The sequence below is a fragment of the Rattus rattus genome, chromosome 6, assembly GCF_011064425.1.
Source record: "Rattus rattus isolate New Zealand chromosome 6, Rrattus_CSIRO_v1, whole genome shotgun sequence".
NCBI classification, from domain to species: Eukaryota; Metazoa; Chordata; class Mammalia; order Rodentia; family Muridae; genus Rattus; species Rattus rattus.
This window is the reverse complement of record NC_046159.1, coordinates 32,199,823-32,219,392: the sequence shown is the minus strand read 5'-3', so window position 1 is coordinate 32,219,392 and position 19,570 is coordinate 32,199,823. Positions and strand designations below refer to the sequence as shown.

General features: G+C 51.3%; 1 protein-coding gene across 1 annotated transcript; it reads left to right on the top strand.

Annotated features, from left to right (window-relative positions):
• The first annotated feature begins 259 nt into the window (after positions 1-259).
• Positions 260-15,059, top strand: Slc6a1 (solute carrier family 6 member 1). Its single transcript, XM_032905896.1, has 15 exons — positions 260-1,028; positions 1,699-2,023; positions 2,344-2,475; positions 2,592-2,692; positions 3,629-3,738; positions 4,442-4,574; positions 7,209-7,343; positions 7,543-7,646; positions 8,093-8,217; positions 9,293-9,405; positions 9,610-9,741; positions 10,943-11,045; positions 12,359-12,459; positions 13,131-13,298; positions 14,045-15,059. Exons 2-15 carry the CDS (start codon positions 1,786-1,788, stop codon positions 14,147-14,149), a joined length of 1,800 nt encoding a protein of 599 aa, XP_032761787.1. The 5' UTR covers positions 260-1,028; positions 1,699-1,785; the 3' UTR covers positions 14,150-15,059.
• Positions 15,060-19,570: the final 4,511 nt, after the last annotated feature.

Below are 19,570 nucleotides of genomic sequence, written 5' to 3'. Positions count from 1 at the left end.
CTTCTCTCCGCCCTGGAGGGTACAGCCTGCCTCTACCTGAAGCTACAGTTCTCCCTAATGTGGTCAGACCCGGCCAGAATGGAGATAATCATTCAAGACAAGCCTACCACTGTGCGGGAGGCTCAAACTGAGTCGATCACCTTATGGAGGAGAAGCAGGGGTGGCCGTGAAGTATTCCCGCGAGGAGGATACATGGTGCTGGGTAATAGGTTGCATGCGAGGGGCTGAAGGCCATGCACCTCACACCGGGCATCCGGGGCAGATCCCAGGCACAACGCCCATGCCATGGCTTTTGCTTATCTCCTATGTGGGGCCCATGGAGCAGCACTTCTTTCCTATGTTACAGTTTGTTCTGAGGGTTCCATAAGTTTAGTTTGTGTCGTTTTACTGGACAGCTTCTATAGAATGTTCTAGAAAAAAAGTTGACACAGAAGAAAACAAATTCCATGACCATCTATTTCCACATTTAGGGAGCAGAACCCTAAATAGGACATCTGAGGAAGACTTCCAAATCCACCTTCCTTGCTATAAAATATAGGGCTCTTCTCTCTGCTCTGACATCGTTTGTTTGGTTGTTAAATAACATTTCTGCAAGTTTATAAGGAGTGTGGAGAACAATATCAGCTAGAATAAACTTTAATTTTGTACATTAAAGAAAAGACCAGCCCGTTCCCTGACTCCCAACATGCCCAAGCACTGTACCACCCTGGCTCCTCTTTTCCCTTTGATAAAATTATGGAACACCCTGTCCATCGCCACAGCTGTCCCGACACAGCCCATCCTGCATGTCTCTGCATCGGCAGGCCAGTGCCATGCTGCATGGACTCACGGCAGTCACTCTGGCTGGGGATGCTCTGCGGTTGCAGGCACTGCCTGGGTCCCAGCGGCTTCCCCCTGCTTGTTGCCCCCTTGCTGACAGTCCAGCCTGGTGTAGCCTGCCCATTCAGCTCCCTGCCCTTCTTGTTCTCTGTTCTGCAGGCTCTGTGGAGAAAGCCTTTAGGAGAAGACTCATAGCTGAGAACTATTAGGTAAGATAAGGAGCCAGGTGACAAATCGCACCCTGGCAGACCTGAAAGCTGACTTTGCCACAACCTGACAAGCCAAAGGAGACTGGCCCCATCGGGTAGATGGGAAAACTGAAGTGCAGAGCAGTCATGGGGATGGCTCAGTTGGTAAAGTACTTGAACAAAGCATCAACATGAGGCTTTGAGTTTGATTCTCAGCACCAGGCACCCCAGCACTAGGAGGAGTAGAAATAAAAGGACTGCTGGCGCTTGCTGGCTGCTGGTGTAGCTGAAAGAATCATGTTCTCTAGGTTCAGGAGAGACCACGTCTCAAGTGACCACAACTGGGGGCCCTAGAGGTGGAGTCCCAACAGCCTCTGTTGGCATCTCTGTGTGTTCCCAGATGTGCTTGTGCTTCCCACACTCAGCTAGGTGTGGGGGTGCACACTTGTAATCTCAGCACTGGGGAGGCAGACACAGGAGGATCCCCAGCCGGTCTAGCCTATACCTTGAGTTCCAGGCTAGCAAAAGACATGGTCTCAGAAATAATGGACAGATGCTGAGGAATGCTATCCAAGGTTGACCCCTGCCCCATATAAATGGGACACACACACAAGACAGAATCAGCAGGAGTCATTAAGTCCTAGTACTAAGTAGGACTATAACCCACTCTGTCCTTCTACAACAATCCCAGGCCGCAAAGCTGCTGTCCACGTGGACTGGAGCTGACATCGCACGCCTGCCCGCCAGGATCCCCGCTGCCAAGTTCGTGCTCCGAGACATGGCGACTGACAACAGCAAGGTGGCTGATGGGCAGATCTCTACCGAGGTCAGCGAGGCTCCTGTGGCCAGTGACAAGCCCAAAACCCTTGTAGTCAAGGTGCAGAAGAAGGCTGGAGACCTCCCTGACCGGGACACATGGAAGGGACGCTTCGATTTCCTCATGTCCTGTGTGGGCTACGCCATCGGCCTGGGCAATGTGTGGAGGTTCCCTTATCTCTGCGGAAAGAACGGTGGTGGTAAGTGGCCACCTGGTGACCTCGGGACCAGGTCTTTGTGTCTTCTGAGTCTACCTTGAGGGAAGGGAGGATCTTTGAGGATGGGCCCTATTTGTCACCCCTTGCCCTCTCTTCAAGAGTCAATTGCCAAGGACAGTTGTCTGTAGCAGCGATGTCAGAACTTTTGTATCTTTTGCAAGAGCTGGGACGCAATTTGAATGAAGCATGCTTTTAAGGCTAGCCCTGGATACTGCTTTCCAGGCAGGACACATGGGAACGGTATGTGGAACCTCAAAGCTGCTGGGAAGACTCAGGATCATGAGTGTGTCTCTCTTCCCTAGGGGCCTTCCTAATTCCATATTTCCTGACGCTCATCTTTGCGGGTGTTCCTCTCTTCCTTTTGGAGTGCTCCCTAGGCCAGTACACCTCCATTGGGGGCCTGGGCGTATGGAAGCTGGCTCCCATGTTCAAGGGTGAGTGGGGGACCTGGGCATGTGGAGGGGCCTTACCCAAGGTCCTTGGGAGCAAAGGAGGCCTTGAGCCCGTTTCTAAGAATGCCTCAGCAAGCCCTGTGCGTGTTCCACCTCAGGTGTGGGCCTCGCGGCAGCTGTGCTGTCCTTCTGGCTGAACATCTATTACATTGTCATCATCTCCTGGGCCATCTACTACCTGTACAACTCCTTCACCACGGTGAGTGGCTGCTGGCCAGGGCCTACCTGGGCTGTGGGAATCTCCAGTGTGCTTACTGGGTCAGTCCTTGAATGAGGAGTGAGGGGTGTAGGTCGTCTCCTACAGTGTTTTCCCCAACCAGCCACGCTGAGAGCTGCAATCTAGCGCCTCAGGCATCCCACAACTGGATCCAATTGCCATTTTGTGTGAACTCAGCTGGTGCGGGTTTGAACGCTAACTCTACTGTCTATCAGCTGTGCAACTTCAGGAGCCAGCCTTAGCTTCTCTGAGACCACACCGACCCCATTTATAAATGTGATCCACAGAAGCAAAAGCAGGGTCTCAGACACTTTGGGGTCTATGCCCATATGTTCACAGCATCATGTCTTATAAGAGCCATTCAAAAGCAATCCTGGGTCCCCAGGGAACACATGTGACTGAGCACACACGTGTGTGGTGGAGTATTACTTGGCCTTAAAAAAGGAAGAAACTCTGGCCCATGTACTATGGGTGTGAAAGACGTTTGAAGATGCTAAGGCCATCACAGAAAGTGGATGCTGTGCGATTCTGCCTGCGTGTGCTTCTTAAAGTGGTCAGATTCCAGGAGACAGAAGGCATCATGGGGGAGCCTGAAGGATGAGGAGTTAGTGAGTAAAAGAGACCAAGGTCCTAGAAAGAGCTACTGTGCAAAACTGTGTGTGCTCTGTGCTGCTCAGCAGCACACTGGGGTCACAGAGTGGACACAGTATGGCTTGGAAGCTGGTTCTTGGAGGGGCAAGAATTCACACTTGGGTGGTGTAGTCTTGTCTACCTGTCTCTGAGAGCTCTTGGGAAGAAGAGGTGGAAAGATGGTTGTGAGCAGGTGCGTGGGGTGACGAGGGTGGGCTGTGTGAGTGGGGTCCTCTCTGGAAAGCCCCAGGGACTGAGCGGGCTCTGTCTGTGACTCTGCCTTTGCAGACCCTGCCGTGGAAACAGTGTGACAACCCCTGGAACACTGACCGCTGCTTCTCCAACTATAGCCTGGTCAACACCACCAACATGACCAGTGCCGTGGTGGAATTCTGGGAGTGAGTGGGGGATGGGATGGGGCTGGGATGGGGCTAGGGAGGGTGTGCCAGTTGGGTGGCAGCAGGTAATGTGAATTTTCCTTCAGCCATTCACTCCTGAATACCTACTGTGTGTCAGTAGAGATCTGAGGATGCCAATAGACAGCAGCAGGCAACTCATATTGGCAGGAAGATGTGCAGGGTAGGGGAGGTGGCCTGCACCAGCCTGCAGGAGAATATGGCTGCTTACCATGACATGCAGGGTCGAGGAGGCAGTGGTACTGAGTCAGTGGGAAGGAGTATGTATGTAGGCACAGTGAGGGGGGCAGCTACAGAGAGTGCCCAGTGAGGGGCTGTGCTGAGAGGCAAGGGTGAACTGTGGACCTTGGGGCGTCTCAGTCATCCGTTCTCCAATCTCAGACAAGAGGGTCCTGTGTGCTACAAGATCTCAGGCAGGAAAGTGACCTACCTAGGACTTATGAGGGTTCTGTGGGGCTGGGGAAGCACAGCAGAGGAGAGGGGAAAGCTCAGCAGCCCAGGAGTTGCAGTTGACACCAACTCCTGCGACTTTCCAGGGTGAGAGTCCTGGCCCCACAGTCCCTGTCCAAATCACAAGGTCATAGTGTCACCAGGATACACAGGGAGAGTATGGTCTGTGTCATAGCCATGGATATCCACCTCCTGCTGGTCCTGTATGACCCTTTCCTCTTTCCTCTGTCTCCAGGCGCAACATGCACCAAATGACAGATGGGCTAGACAAGCCAGGACAGATCCGCTGGCCGCTAGCCATCACACTGGCCATTGCCTGGGTGCTTGTGTATTTCTGCATCTGGAAGGGTGTTGGATGGACTGGAAAGGTAGGGTCATGTATGAATAATGGAGACACACAGGAGAAGGGGCAGGTCTATAGGAGGAGGTAGGTCCTGAGCCAGGGCCCATGACTCCCATATGCTCTGCCTAACTTGAGTTAAAGTCCTTTCAGCTCTCCATGCCTGGGTTCATTCTTGAGAAAGGAGATGAGCCAGTGTCAAGCTCACACAAGCCACTGGGCTTGATGGAGCCATAGCTAGATGACAGGTGTTGCTCCAAGACCACTGGATCAACTTCTCCTGGCACTTGTTCTGTGACCACCCTATGTCCAGTACAGGGGCCCAGAGGTGCCATCTTCTATCCTGACCCGTGGATGAAGGGATGGATGGTAGCAGTATATGACCCCAAGCTCATATGACCCCATGTGATAGCTTGTTGGCTCTGTGACCATGGGCACACCACCCTGCCTCCCTGAAACTCATTTTCCTTCTGTGAGATAACACGAACCCAGGGGTTTCCTGGTACCTGTCAGGATCTCTAGCATTAGGGAGTCCACTTGTTACTTTTATGTAGCTTATGTAAGTGAAGATGGGGGCCAAGCTGGGGCATTTGTACACGGACCTGGGAGGGTGACTGGCTGCAAGTCCTATTGAAAAGTTTGAAGACAGAGTTAGCTGACTTACTCCTGGGCTCTAGTCAGAAGTGGTGTATAGTCTGGTGACCCCAGGACCTACCAGGTCCTCAGACCCAGTGTGGGAGTCAGAAGATCCCTTATCTGTCCCTAGGACTAAGGAGAACAGAGGTGGGTACAGAGCCCTTCTAGGCTGACTCCAGGAAGCAGAAGAGTGGGGGCTTTGTTCAGCACCTTGGAGTCTTATAACCTCAGCTTCCCAGGGAATAGCTGTGTGCACTTGGGCAAGTCACAAGACCCATCTGAGCCCTAGTCCCCTCTTCTGCTAGTGGGCTCTTAGTAGGCTAAGAGATGATCTAAGCAGAATGCTAATTAACATCCTCCACACAGGAATTCAGTGTTTAGTACCACTTATTGGAGGAGGGGGGATGGGGATACCCAGTAATCTGACTGCATTCACAGACTGGTTACTTATTGGGGACAGAGAGTCGGGGCCTCCCTCACTGTATCATTTGGGGATGTTGACCCATCCATTACTGCTGTCCTTCAGCAAGTTTCTGTTGAAAACCTACCGTGTGCTCCTGCCGAGCATGGAGAACAGCTATGGGTTAGGCATGGCCTGTGTCCTCATACAACTGCCCCTCTGTTCACTGAGATTGAAAACCATACCCATTTGCTAGATAAGCAAAAATGAGGCTCAGAGGAGGTAAGAAGAAATCACCCAAAGTCATACTGATGATTTAAGTCCCCCTTTTTAAGTTGGTTTCGTCACAGTTTATGGCTGTTTTTCCTAATACCGAGGATCGCAGAGTCCAATAAGTGGGGGCCACATCAGACTTTGGGGCAGCCAAAGTCACAAAGAAGCACAGTGTGCAGGACCGTTTCCTTAGTGCTGGGTCTGACAGAAGACAAAGTTTAAACATACTCTGTGCAACACAGAGGCCACCATGCCCTGCCCTCTGTAGTTCCATTTCCAGAAGGTTCTTAAGCAGCATAGGTCACGAGCCGGGAGAAGCTGGTGATCTTAGATTCAGTAATGGCACAGCTGGAAGTTCCCCCAAGCGTGGATAAAGATCTTTTTAGATAAAGATTCGTATACAGACAGGTTCAGTGTTGCCGTTAGATCCCCATGTAGTGGGGGAGCTGGTACCTCCCAAAGGACGTTCTGTAATTAAAGATCATTTTCTTCCTGAGACAGTGAAGCAGCGTTTAGGAACCAGCTTAGCCTGTGTGTTTTCGCTTCACACACTTAAAAGAGGCCATTTTTTTAAAAACCCTTTTGCAAAGACATGCAGTCAGCCATACAAAAAAAGTGAGAACCAAAATGTTACGTGATTGTCAGACACCTACGAACAGTCCACTGAATGACATAGGCTGTCCTAAGCATTGGGAGAACAGAGATGTCAGCCATGTGGGACCTGTCCCTCATGTAACCAATAGGGGCTGTCTATGGGACCATGTGCGCATGTCCACTCGGACTTTAAATTCTCTGTTATCATTCGTATCACTCAGATAATGTAGAATGTAGAGGAGCTGGGCGGTGGCACACATCTCTAATCTCAGCATTGCAGAGTTAGTGGTAAGTGGCTGGCTCTGTGCATTCCAGACCAGCCTGGACTACATAATGAGACAATCAACCCCCCCAACCCAACCCAAAATTAGAGCTCACTCCTGTAACCCCAACACTCAGAAGGATAAGGCTCGAGGACCACTATGAGTTAGAGGCCCTGAGCTTTACAGAGAATTCCAAGCATGGGGCATGGCCTCTGATTGAGGGTTGAGGGGTGTCCCCCCTCCCAGAATTGTGTCTTTCTCCTTGCCACAGACAGGCACTAGCCTCATACACGTGGGAGGAGAAAGGACAGAGGGTGCCTGACAGGAATGGGGCAGGGGAGGTGCTAGCCAGTGGTAGAGAATCCATGGAGGGGCTTCAAAAAGGTGGCCATGCCTACCACCGTAGGGCTAGAAATCCAGGGTGAGCTCCTCTGGGAGGAAGAGGAACAGACCTGGTGCTGCAGAGAGGGGCAGCCCTACGGTCCTTTGCTTCTAGGTGGTCTACTTCTCAGCCACATACCCCTACATCATGCTCATCATCCTGTTCTTCCGTGGAGTGACACTTCCTGGGGCCAAGGAGGGGATCCTCTTCTACATCACGCCCAACTTCCGAAAGCTGTCTGATTCTGAGGTGAGCATCTGCCTCGCCCCGCCCAGTCCCGCCTGCCCTGCCCAAATGGGTCCCCGGGTCAAGATCGTGCTACAGAGACTACACCTGACCAGGTCAGATGGAGTCTATAATCCCTGAGGACTCCCAGGGGGCCGAGGTAGCGATGACAATGACGGTTCTGTACTTGATCAGTTCTGAGGTTTTGATCCTCTGCCCACAGGTGTGGCTTGACGCCGCCACCCAGATCTTCTTCTCCTACGGACTGGGCCTGGGGTCCCTGATTGCTCTGGGAAGCTACAACTCTTTCCACAACAATGTGTACAGGTGCGAAGGGGCGGGCTTTAGGGCTTCCTCCTAACCACGCCCCTGACCATGCCTTCCTGACGGAGGCGCACTGAGGCCACACCTGAGGCATGAATGCCAACCCCCTACCCCTGTGCCTACCCCAGTAATACACACTCATGTCCAGCACTTTCCCCTGTCACGTGCTGGAGGCACGCTCTTCATCTGAGACTGCATCCCTCATGGAACCTCCATCTCCGCGTCCTCTGTAGCCGCACCTCCCCTATTGGGTCTCTCTTTACCTTCTCAGGTTGACCCCTCCTTCCGGCTCTACCCTGCCTGGCTTGCTCTGGTCTTGTCCTTCTAGGGCAGCCGGAGCCTGTAGTTCCTCTTCTAGGACCCTTTCCGTCCCTTGGAGGTTACTGCCCCCTAGTCCCACTCTCCCGTAGTCGCTCCCAATCACCTCTCCCGCCCTCCCTGCTCTTCAGGGACTCCATCATTGTTTGCTGCATCAACTCCTGCACCAGCATGTTTGCCGGCTTCGTCATCTTCTCCATCGTGGGCTTCATGGCTCATGTCACCAAGAGGTCCATAGCCGATGTGGCGGCCTCAGGTCAGCACTTTACCTGGGGATGATGGTTGGTGTGGTCGTGAGGCGTGTGCACGTGGGCCCAGCTGGGTCATGATCTCCTCCATAAGGCAAAGCTCTTCAGGCTAGACCTTTGCCCTAGCTCCAAAAACACTGTCACAGTGTGGGTTGGGCCCACTCTGCTCCCGTGGTCACCAGTGTCAAAGCCAGGAAAAGCCTCAGGGCCTGACCCCTTTTTACTTTTGGCCAGGGCAGCCACAGTAGGAGGGACTCTGGGCCGGGCATTGGCCCCTGAGGTTCAGGGAGGTGATGTGACTTGTCCCTTGGAGAACTGGGTTGGTCATGTCAGAAGAAATGCTCTTTGCTGAGGTTCCTGTATCACCCACGGGAAACCCCTCCTCCAATTTCATTTTCCTGGAACTCTCGAGTCTCTCACCCCACCTTTCTGCCCCAGAACCACAACCAGAAAGATTACAGTATCCTCCCAGGAGGCTTCTCCTGGACTCTTACACATCTCTGGGCCCTCTAGACCCACACCTACCCCCAGCCTCCAGATAGACATCTTACATCTGTACCATCCTCTAACTCCCCACCTTATGAAGGGTTCAGTTGTCGAACAGAAGCCCCAGCTTCCTCCCCACCCGCTTCCCTCACCCCTCCACAAGCCCTGCAGTTCCAGCATCTGTCCTCCACCTGCCTCCTTCGTGTATCCCCATGCAACCTCTCTGCATGTGCGCTGTCCCTGCCACTGGCCAGGTCCCTATGGTCCCTCATTGCACGGTGGTCACTATCTTCCCTCTGGACTCTCAGTGTTTCCTGAGGGATGACAGTGCACATACAAGGTTACCCAAAGGGTGAGCTGAGGTCAACATGAGCAAGTGACTGTGTGCTGGGTGTGCTGGGTGTTTGTTCTGCTGTATGTGCTGTTGTGTGTGCTGGGTGTGCTGGGTGTGCTGGGTGTTTGTTCTGCTGTATGTGCTGTTGTGTGTGCTGGGTGTGCTGGGTGTGCTGGGTGTTTGTTCTGCTGTATGTGCTGTTGTGTGTGCTGCTGGTAGCACTCACTCTCTCTTTTTCTTTCTTATTTTGCCCTCCCCACCAGGCCCTGGGCTGGCATTCTTGGCGTACCCCGAGGCTGTGACACAGCTACCCATCTCTCCCCTCTGGGCTATCCTCTTCTTCTCCATGCTGCTGATGCTGGGCATTGACAGCCAGGTAAGGCCCCTACCCCACAGTGCCATGAGGACCTGCATCAGGACCAGCCTTGATCCGCCCCCACGGTGCCTGGGGGACCTGACTCCAGACCTTTCTGATCCTGCTGTCTGGCTACAAGCCTTTTATTACAAGGCCAGGTTTTGGGTGGTTGGGTAGGAGGAGGTTGGCTGCAGCTGGTAGCTAACCCATCTTTCCCCCAATAAGTTCTGTACCGTGGAGGGCTTCATCACTGCCCTGGTGGATGAGTACCCCAGGCTTCTCCGCAATCGCCGGGAACTCTTCATTGCTGCCGTGTGCATCGTGTCCTACCTGATTGGCCTCTCTAACATCACCCAGGTAGGCTGACCAGCATCCGACATGCCTCAGATTCCCCCCCGGGCTTGCCATACTTTTTCATGCCAGGAAACATGTTCACCTCCAAGATCCAAAGCTCTCCAGCCCTTGGGCCTCCTTTTCTCAGGGTTAGCCTATGCCACTATCTCTGTACTGAGTGCCATTGTACCAAACCCCATCACACCATTGTAAATGTGTCCCAGACTGGTGGGAGAGGCGGACTTTGAACTAGAAGGTATGGGACAAATCTAGAGAATGTAGCATATATCCCAGCCATGGAGGAGGGGATGAGAGAGATAGGGAATCAGGGAGATGGGGGATGAGAGTTGGGGGGATAGTGAGCTTGCAAATGCTCACAGAAATGAGTCAGAGTCAAGTTGGGAGTGGAGTCTTTGACACCATCACTTTCCAAGCCCCATCTGTCTGTCTCAGAGAGGAATACTGTGCACACATGCTGTGTGGTAGCCTGACCCTGAGATTCAGCAGTTGTGCCTTGTTGGCTTTGTGGAAGGTTGTGGGGTGGGGGTCAAAACTAACATGCATATTAGCTTCTTTCTGAGAGGAAGTGCCAGGAGGGAAATCAGTAGTAGGCTCAAGAATGACCAACAGGGATGGGAGGAGCCGTAACTCATAAGGTAGCTAGGAGAAGCTTCCATAAGGAAGTAACCATTGAGCTTTGCCTTGAGAGATGAGGCAGAGCCAGTGCTGGGGTGGGAGTAGAGGATCTTAGGGGGGCAAACCAAACAGGCACAAAGGCCCTGCAGCAGGAATGCATCTGGGGAGGCAGAGGGACAAGAGGAGGCCAGTGTGAAGGAGGCAGAGAGCAGGAGGGTGGATGGAGATTCAAACCAGACCTTGCAGGCTTTGCAGTTAGATCTGACTTAAAACGACAGCTCTACCTACTGTTTTGTGTGAGTCGGGAGAGGGTTTAGGCAGGAAAGAACTATCATCAGTGGATACTGGTGATGGGCTGGCTGCTTCCAGTCCTCCTGAAAGCCATACTGGAAATAGGACATCTCCTGCCACCACCCAGACATCTTCCCAGCCCCGAGACTGAGCAGCCATAGACTCTAAGGGCTTCTTCACTGCACCCTCAAGCTTTCCGGCTGCGAAGTGCCTAGTCCCAGGCTCTTCTGGATCTTGGAGCTGGGGGAGCGTCTGAAGGCGTGGAGCTATGTCTGCACTATCCCTTTGTCTCTTTCAGGGTGGCATTTATGTCTTCAAACTGTTCGATTATTACTCTGCCAGTGGCATGAGCCTGCTGTTCCTGGTTTTCTTTGAGTGTGTCTCCATTTCCTGGTTTTATGGTGAGATCCAGCCCTCCTCCCTCATTAATCCATCCGTCCATCCAACTGTTTATTCGCTAATGAGATCTTGAACGTTAATCCTCTACTTTGCCTTTACCACATTCCCACAAGTGCTGCCCTGTTGAGAAAGTGTGATGGGGAGTCGCACATGTTTATTTAAAGTGCAAGCCAGGGGCTTCAGCGATGGCTCAGAGGTTAAGACCGCATGCTGCCCCTGCAGAGGACCCGGTTCAGTTCCCAGCACTTCCCATAGAGACTTGCAACCTCCTGTACCTCCAGTTCCAGGAGACGCAATTTCTTCTTCTGGCCTCTGTGGACACTGCGTGCACATGGTGTGGACACACAGGCAGACAAACACTTATGCACATAAAAGAAAAATAAATAAATCTTTAAAAGGTAAAATGCAGGCCATTATGACTTTATAAGTTTGAGGATAAAACGATTGGTTTGAAACTGATTAGAGGGCTGGGCTGGTGACATGGCACAGAATGCTTGCCACCAAGGCTGGCAACCTGAGTTCACCTGCAGGAGATAAGTGCCTCCCACAAGTCGTCCTCTGGCTTCCACATGTGCCTCCATGCACGCAAACAAAGAGTGAGAAAAAGAGACATTTTATCTGAAAAAAAGGGGAGCCCCAGACAATACAAATTTCTAAATCACATGCTCAATGACTTTAAGAGAATGTATGATTACTATTCCGAAACTAATCACAAAGGATCTATTTTATTTGTTTCTTGTGGGGCCAGGGTTCCCCGAATGACTGCCTAGGAGTCAAAACCCTAAGAATGTCCTCCCCAAATTTACCCCTCCCCCATCCTCCACTTACACCCCACCACCCTCCTCCCACCACTGTCTGCTCCTCCCTCCTAATGGATCCCCTTTGCATCCACTCTGTGGCTTTCCACAGGGGACACAACCTGCTCTGTTCTGAGACCTTCGGGTCTTTCTTTCATCATTATCACTGATTTCCTAGATTCGGAAATTCTTCACAAGCTACCATCCATTTCTCATAGTAAGAGCATCTTGGGGAAACGTGCCCTCCCGGCAAAGCCAATGAATGCGTAGCTAGGACAGGTGTCTGTGGGCAGGGCGCTAGGCAGGTATGTCTTTACATATCCTCCTGTCTTCATGTTACGGTGCCACAGGACTTGATTAAAACCAAACCACAGGTCCCATATAAGAAACAAGGACACTGGAGGTCATAGAAGTGAGGGGACTTGCTCATGGTGGCACCTCAAAGAAATGGTAGAGTTGGGTCCTAGACCACGGTCCTGGAAGCTCCCCTGCCTTCTGTTCTTACTCCCGTGTCACAGGTGTCAATCGGTTCTATGACAACATCCAGGAGATGGTTGGCTCCAGGCCCTGCATCTGGTGGAAGCTGTGCTGGTCCTTTTTCACACCCATCATTGTGGCGGTAAAGATGAGGCTTGACCAGCCATTGGGATGAAGCTAGTCCACTGGGATGAGGCTAGCCCACTGGGTAGAAGTTAGCCCCCTGGGATGAGGCAGACTGTGGTGCAGACAGATCTGCTCCCTGAAGAATACTCTTGGGAGTGAGGGCAGGGTAAATCTCTCCAGGTCTTCCACTCCCTATGAGTGGTAATACTCCCCTTATGCTGTTTGCTGCTCATCTGTGTCAAGGCCTGCTGGGGAACAATCACATGCCCTCCTCATAGCCTCAGCACCCAGACTATTGTCCTGAGTCACTCTCCTAGCTCAGCCGAGCCCAGGACCCCACATTCCCAACATGCAGAGCCTTCTATTCCTCAGCAAGTCTCATTCCCTCCTTAACAGGTGCCGAGGTCCTGAGAGCCCTGGCAGGGACACCCCATGTCCTTGAGGTGGGGACTGGGCTTCTGCTTATATTGTGCTGTATGTAAGATCATGGTGGCCATCCAGCCCACTATACCAGCTAACCCGCAGGAGGGGGTCACCTCTCCATACTTTTTCCAAAAAGGGGATTCTGCTTTAAGTCTTTGCCTGCGGAGTACCAGGATGGCAGGCCGTGAGAGTCAGCTCAGTGGAGGTAGGGTCTGGCTTGGTCTAGCCCCTGGGGCTGACTATCATGCCCTTCACCATCCACAGGGCGTGTTTCTCTTCAGTGCTGTGCAGATGACACCACTCACCATGGGAAGCTACGTTTTCCCCAAGTGGGGCCAGGGCGTGGGCTGGCTCATGGCTCTGTCCTCCATGGTGCTCATCCCCGGGTACATGGCTTACATGTTCCTCACCCTAAAGGGCTCTCTGAAGCAGGTAAGCCCTAGTGCATGGAGGGAGCTCAGGGTCTAGTTGGGAAGGCCTGAGTCAACAAGTCAGTGCCATTTAGAGTAACGGGGAACACCTGACGCACTGCCGTCCTGACCGGGGAGAGTGCGTTAGGTTGCTCCCTGGGGCCTGAAGAAAAGCCAGGCTGAGGAGTAGAAGCAGAAAGACTTGGTCTTAGGAGGGTAGAATGGGAGGGTAGGATGGGAGGCTTATACAAGGGTCCAGGCATCCAAATGCCATGAGGTCAGCTGGAGGGAGATCAGTGGGGCTGGAGGGCAGAAGGAAGAAGTGGGGCGGGCAGAGTAAACTATGTAAGGATTTGGGAGGCGGTGGCAGGCAGAGGAACAGCATCTTCAAAGGCCCAGAGGAACATGTCTTGGGTGTTTGAAGAGCAGAGGAGGTCAGTGTGGCTGAAGTAGGAAGAGAAGGGAGGGGAGGGAAAGTGAGGAGGGGAGGGGCAGTGAGGAGGGGAGAAGGGGAGATAGGGAGACATGGAGTCTGAGAGGTGACAGTGGCCAGACTGTGCAAGGCATTGTAGGACCTGGCTTTTACACTGGATGAAAGGGAGTCTGTGGGGTCCTGAAAGGGGGAAAACTATGTCAGGAAAGGCATCAGAGGACCAGTCAGGAGACTCTGGTCCACTATATTTGGCTAGAGCTGGGCTCAGTAGAGGGAGAGAGAGGGGAAGGGCTGCTTCTCATTGCAAAGGACCTTACCTCCACCCCTGCCCACAGCGTCTCCAGGTCATGATTCAGCCCAGTGAAGATATCGTGCGCCCTGAGAATGGTCCTGAGCAGCCGCAGGCTGGCAGCTCAGCCAGCAAGGAGGCCTACATCTAGGGGTGCAGCCCCCTCATCACCCCTACACTGGCACCCTGGACTGGCTGTACCCACACCCCTTGAAGACTGAAGATACTCTCTGTCTCCAACTACCTCAAGGGGCGGGTCCAGACACCATCACCATGCAGAGAGGGGAGATGGGGGACAGTCTGACCCTAGGTGGGCCCTGAGTGGGCAGCCACCCCTTGGGGGCTTTCACAGAGGCCCCTTAGCAGGAGCAGGTGGCTGGCCTTTGTAACTGCCGCTGTAGCTCCTTTTTATGCTGCCAGAGAGGGTGATGGCTGAGGCCACACACTCCTGGCTTTTAGTCTTCTTCAGACTGTTGTCCTGTGCCCCAACTGTAGACTGTTATCCAGACTTTTCTGTCCACCTTGGCTCTGAACTGGTCATGGACCAGGGCTACGGCATTGTGTTCATGGCCGCTGGGAGCCGGCAGGCCCTGCCTCTTCCTTTTTAATTTCTCCTTCCCGAGGCAGCTTCACAGACCCATCCCCAGACTGTTCACAGATCAGTGCGGAGAGGGTCCTCTGTCCCTGTGACCCTGTGACCCGGGCAGCTCAGTGTCCCCTGCCCCACCTCCCCAGGTGGCATTAACAGCAAACAGCCTATCCAGAAGAGCCCTGTGTGCTGAGGAGGAAAAAAAAAAAACCCACAACCCCCATTGCCTTTTCTGGTCACCATCCCAGGACTTTCCCCAAGTGGGAGCTGTGGTCCCTCTGAGCTGCCCAGTTTAACACAAACAATGGCCAAGGAAATCAAGGTGAAGGTTCTAAGTCAGGACCAATCCAGCCCACCCTGGTTTCCCTCTTAGACTGTCACTGCCACTCTGTTCTGCTGTCCCCCTGCGCCCCCCTTACCTTTCTGGAAAACTTTCAGATGTACACACCCACTAATGGAGGAGGGTTACTTCAGATGTACACACCCACTAATGGAGGAGGGTTACTTCAGATGTACACACCCACTAATGGAGGAGGGTTACTTCAGATGTACACACCCACTAATGGAGGAGGGTTACTTCAGATGTACACACCCACTAATGGAGGAGGGTTACTTCAGAGGCTCCCTTCATCCTACCCTGGCACCGAGCTTCCCCTGCTCCAGTGGGGAGCATCGTATGTCCCTTCTGGCCTTGGATTCTGTGTTGGTGAAGCCAGTGGAGACAGTTTCTGGAAAGTTCCAGCAGCTCCGTCTTTCTCCTCTGCCGAGAGGATGGACTCCCATGTAGCAAAGCGTATATGTCTTGTCCCGTAGCTTCTTAGCTTGGTAGCTCACAAACTGTGTTTATGACTAATCCTTAATAACTATGGTGAATAACTGTGACCGTGGGTTTCTTGAATCTCTTGTCATTCTCATCCAAAAGTGACCAGCACACCAGTTCTTGCAATAAGCTATCTCCCTCCCTCAGAGCATCAAGCACACTGTAGAGAATGCAAACACGTACGCACATAGAAATGCACACACATGCATACCCATCCTCACATGTGGCAGTTAGCGTCCCGTGTGATATTGTGTAGGCAATCTACCAGCTCTTCCCGAGGCCACTTGTAGCAGGGTCGTGTGGCTGAGGCATCTGCCTGCTCAGTGGAGACTCTGCGACCAGCTTGCACAGGTGCCTGTCGCCAGAGTCCCAGGTGTGGAATGCAAGGACCCTCCACTGTGTCTCGTGGCCCCGTCCCTCCCCTACCTGTCTATGAAGCCCTTTAGGATGAAGGCAGGAGGTTTCCTTCTTGCTGCTCCATGTTCTTTGATGGAAAACTGAGAACAAGTCTTTTTTGAGATAAATGCAGTATATTTCATGTTTGTAAGCACCTCTGAGATGTTTGGCAAGAAATCCCCTGATTTCCACCCAAACTTAACCTTATAGAGCACAACGTTAAGGGTCGTACAATTACTGTGAGAACTGTGAATATGTGTAACTTTTCTTTTTTAGTTTTTGCCCAGAGGGAAGAAGATAATTGTATTATCATATATGCTTTTTTTTTGCAATAAGGATTTATTCTCAGAACACCAAGTAAATTTATCTCTATATAAAAAGTATATGTAATATATGCCTATTCAGACTATATACAGAGCCTGTTTTAAAAAATTACAGTATTATTTAGTAAAATTATCTGTTCTATGGACCAAATGTAAAATATTTATACATGAAGATGTGTTTTAAATGTCTATCAAATGATATCACAACTAGAGCACGGGCGTTATGTACGTTTCTAAGAATTTAGAGGAAAAATAATAAAGGTTCTATGATATATGGTGTATTAGTTGCCTTTCTATTGCTGTGACAAAATGCCGTGATAGCTTACAGAAGAGGAAGGTTGTTTGGGCTTATGGTTCCGGAGGGAATAGAGTCCAGCATGGCAGGTAAGCAGCAGGCATGGTGGCAGGAGCAGGAAGCTAGGGGCGAGAATCCTGAACCACAAGCACAAAGCAGAGTGAACAAACAAAATGGGGGAGGCTGGTACTCTCAGAGCCTACCTGGGGGTGACATACAAGTCTGTGCCACTTACACGCCTCCCCGCCCCACCCCCACCCCCGCTCAACAGCGCTACCAGATGGGCACCAAGGGTTTAAGTGCCTGAGGCTCTGGGGGAAAGTTCTCTTCCCAAACCATCACACACACTCCAGACTTTCCTTTCATAGAGATAATAATAATAATAGTAATAATAATAATAATAATAATAATAGGGATAGCAATAATCTCTTTCCTTGGGACAACACAACAAGGTCACAACACAGATGAATTCAATCCCAGGGCAACAGAGATGTGGTTTCAAAACCCACTGCAACAGAGCTGGACTTTCCTCTGAGAATGAGTAGTATACGGAAGAGATTACTCAGCGACACAGGGCAGACTCAATTTTGTTAGCCAAATAAAGATCTAATCTGGAAGATAATAGAGTCATATTTGGTGTCATTGACTCGATGCATTCTTTAGAATTTTAATTTTAAAATCATATTTAGAAAAGCGCGACTTTGTAGAGATGTTGCAAGAAGAGCTAAGCTGGATTCCTGTCTTTGCTTCATCCAGAGCCCACTGGTTGTAGGCACGCCATGCTCTCTGTCTCTTCTCACTTCCTCCTTCTCCTCTGTCAATTAAACCAGTCTGGGAAGAGAATCTGTTTCGAATACCATGGGATAGAAGATGTATTAAGGGTTATAGTCATTAGATAACTATGAGAAGGCTTGGGAAATATGAGCCTTAAAGGGGAATTTGAGTGAACAGCGGAACTGTTCTCCACAGTCCTTGCCCCCTTTCTGGCACGCCACCTCTAACTGTCCCACCAGCGTAGAACTCATCTGCACTCCATGTCTGGGTGCTGAATGAGGCTCAAAACCTGTACAAGGTAGGGAAGTGTATCCATGACTCTATCATCCTGGCCTCTGAGAACCCTGAAGGGTTGCTCTCCACTGGAACCAAGAACTTGCTTTGGACCCTAAAAGAACCTTGAAGAAACATTAATGACACAGGAGTTGGGCTACTGAGATAAGGCTTTCATTTTCCAAACCTCAGATGATGGAAGAGAGAACCAAGGCCTTGCCTTCAAATTGGCCTCTGACCCCTGCCCACCCCACCTCACCCCTGTGTATCACCTCACTTGCCTATTATCTGTCCTGTCACTGTGGAGCCCTTTCTCTCTCTCTCTCTCTCTCTCTCTCTCTCTCTCTCTCTCTCTCTCTCTCTCTCATTCCTCTCCTTCCTCCTCTCTCCTCCTCCTTCTTCTCTCTCTCCCTTCTTCCCTCTGTCCCTCCTCCCTTCCCTCCACAGCTCCTCTTCTCCCTCTGCAGCTCTGCCTTGTCTGTCTTGTTCCAGGCTGTCCCTTACCCCAGGGCTTTGACTGGCTACCGGGATCTATAGCCCTTACCACAGGTGGGAAAAGATGGTGCTCACAGCTCAATTACAGAGGCTCCTATGGATTGAGGAGTCATGGAGAGATTTTCCCCTTGGTTCATGGATGTAGTTTTGGGCAGGGTCTCAGGGGGAGAGCTGGCCTACTCAAGGAGGTCCAGCCTCCTGTCACTCAAAGCCACCAGGCAGATATTTGTCTGGCGGGAGCCAGAGCTGCCATTGCCAGAGCCAAAGGAGACACAGATAAGGAGGTTGAGCTTTTGCTTCTTGCCCTCTAGAGTATAGGCAGATACCACCTTGCAGAGGTTCTGGGAAGTGCAGCCCCAAGTCACGCAATGTGGCATGAATGAGGTGATTACTCACTAAGCTGGTTGATAATGACCTGCTGATGTAAAACCATCCATAGCCTTCTTCTATAAGCAAGAGCATCCAAGGAAGGTCATATTGCCATAATCCATTTGTCTAATCCCTAGTCCACATCCAATTTCCCTGACTGTCCCTAAGGCATACCTTACAGTGACTTTGGGAACCAATTTAGGGACACAGCTGTTACCAGCTAAGCAGAGGTGGGGTGGGGACTGCCCAAGCCATGGTGCACTCAGCTTGCTCTCTCCATCTCTCTCCAAGGCTTACTGAGCTACTCCTGGCTCTTCTCTGAAGTGATGGAGAGGCAAGTTTGATGGGCATTTCAAAAAAGCACAGAATTTCCCTTTGGAAGAGTAAACAAAGGATCAATTGAAGGAAACTACCTCCTGGGTGATGCTTCCTGAGCTGTCCCCCAACCCTGTCCTGAACCACTCCATCCTGGGGCTTGTCTGCTGCTGACTGTAGGCTTCCTGACTTCCCTGTAAGTCACAATGCCTATAGCTCAGTCTTCAGAGGAAATCAGCTTCTTCCTTTAAACTGGGCCAAAGTTACTCCCCTTAGCTGGGTCTATCCTGCCCCAACTGAGGTCCTCTGCCAGCTTCTCTCCTTTTCAGCTTCTCAGGAGGAAGTTGGAAAGCACTCTGTAGGGCTTGGGGCTGGTAAGACTCTTCCAAGGCTTCTAAGTCCTATTGGAGGCTCAAATTGTTTTCAGAGGAATGCAGTGTGCACTGATGTCCCCTGGAGGAGCATGGCTGCTGCAGAGTGTGATTCACAGGGCTTGGGATATGGTTTGAATGCCTGAATTCAGTAAGCAAGCACTTACTGTTGATGACCTTTTACCTGAACATTAAATATGAACATACAAATATGGAGAAAAGCAGCTGGAAATGCTCATAGGGAGTTTACATCCTGCTTAGGAAACCAACAGAACCTTTAATTCAAACTGTCTAAAGCGTAAGAAACTTTGTTAATAAAACATCCCAGAGAAACTATCAGTACCTCCCCCTCTTCCCCCGACCTCTTGCTGCAGATTTGCCTTCAGATTATCCATACGCTTCATTATGAAAGAGGGAATCTTAAGTGGCTTCAAGTTTACACCCCATTTATAGAGTTTATCTTTCCTCTAATATATGTGTCTGCCTCAACTGAGGTTCTCTGCCAGCTTCCCAAATAGGGCCTATTTGGGATCCATGCCTATCTGAGATATT

What these genes read in the sequence shown, in the direction of transcription:
- Slc6a1 (XM_032905896.1), top strand. Translation starts at nt 1,786, where the DNA reads ATGGCGACTGACAACAGCAAGGTGGCTGATGGGCAGATCTCTACCGAG. An exon ending in TGTACAACTCCTTCACCACG is followed by an intron (nt 2,693 to 3,628) that starts GTGAGTGGCTGC and finishes CTGCCTTTGCAG; the next exon opens with ACCCTGCCGTGGAAACAGTG. An exon ending in TTCCACAACAATGTGTACAG is followed by an intron (nt 7,647 to 8,092) that starts GTGCGAAGGGGC and finishes CCTGCTCTTCAG; the next exon opens with GGACTCCATCATTGTTTGCT.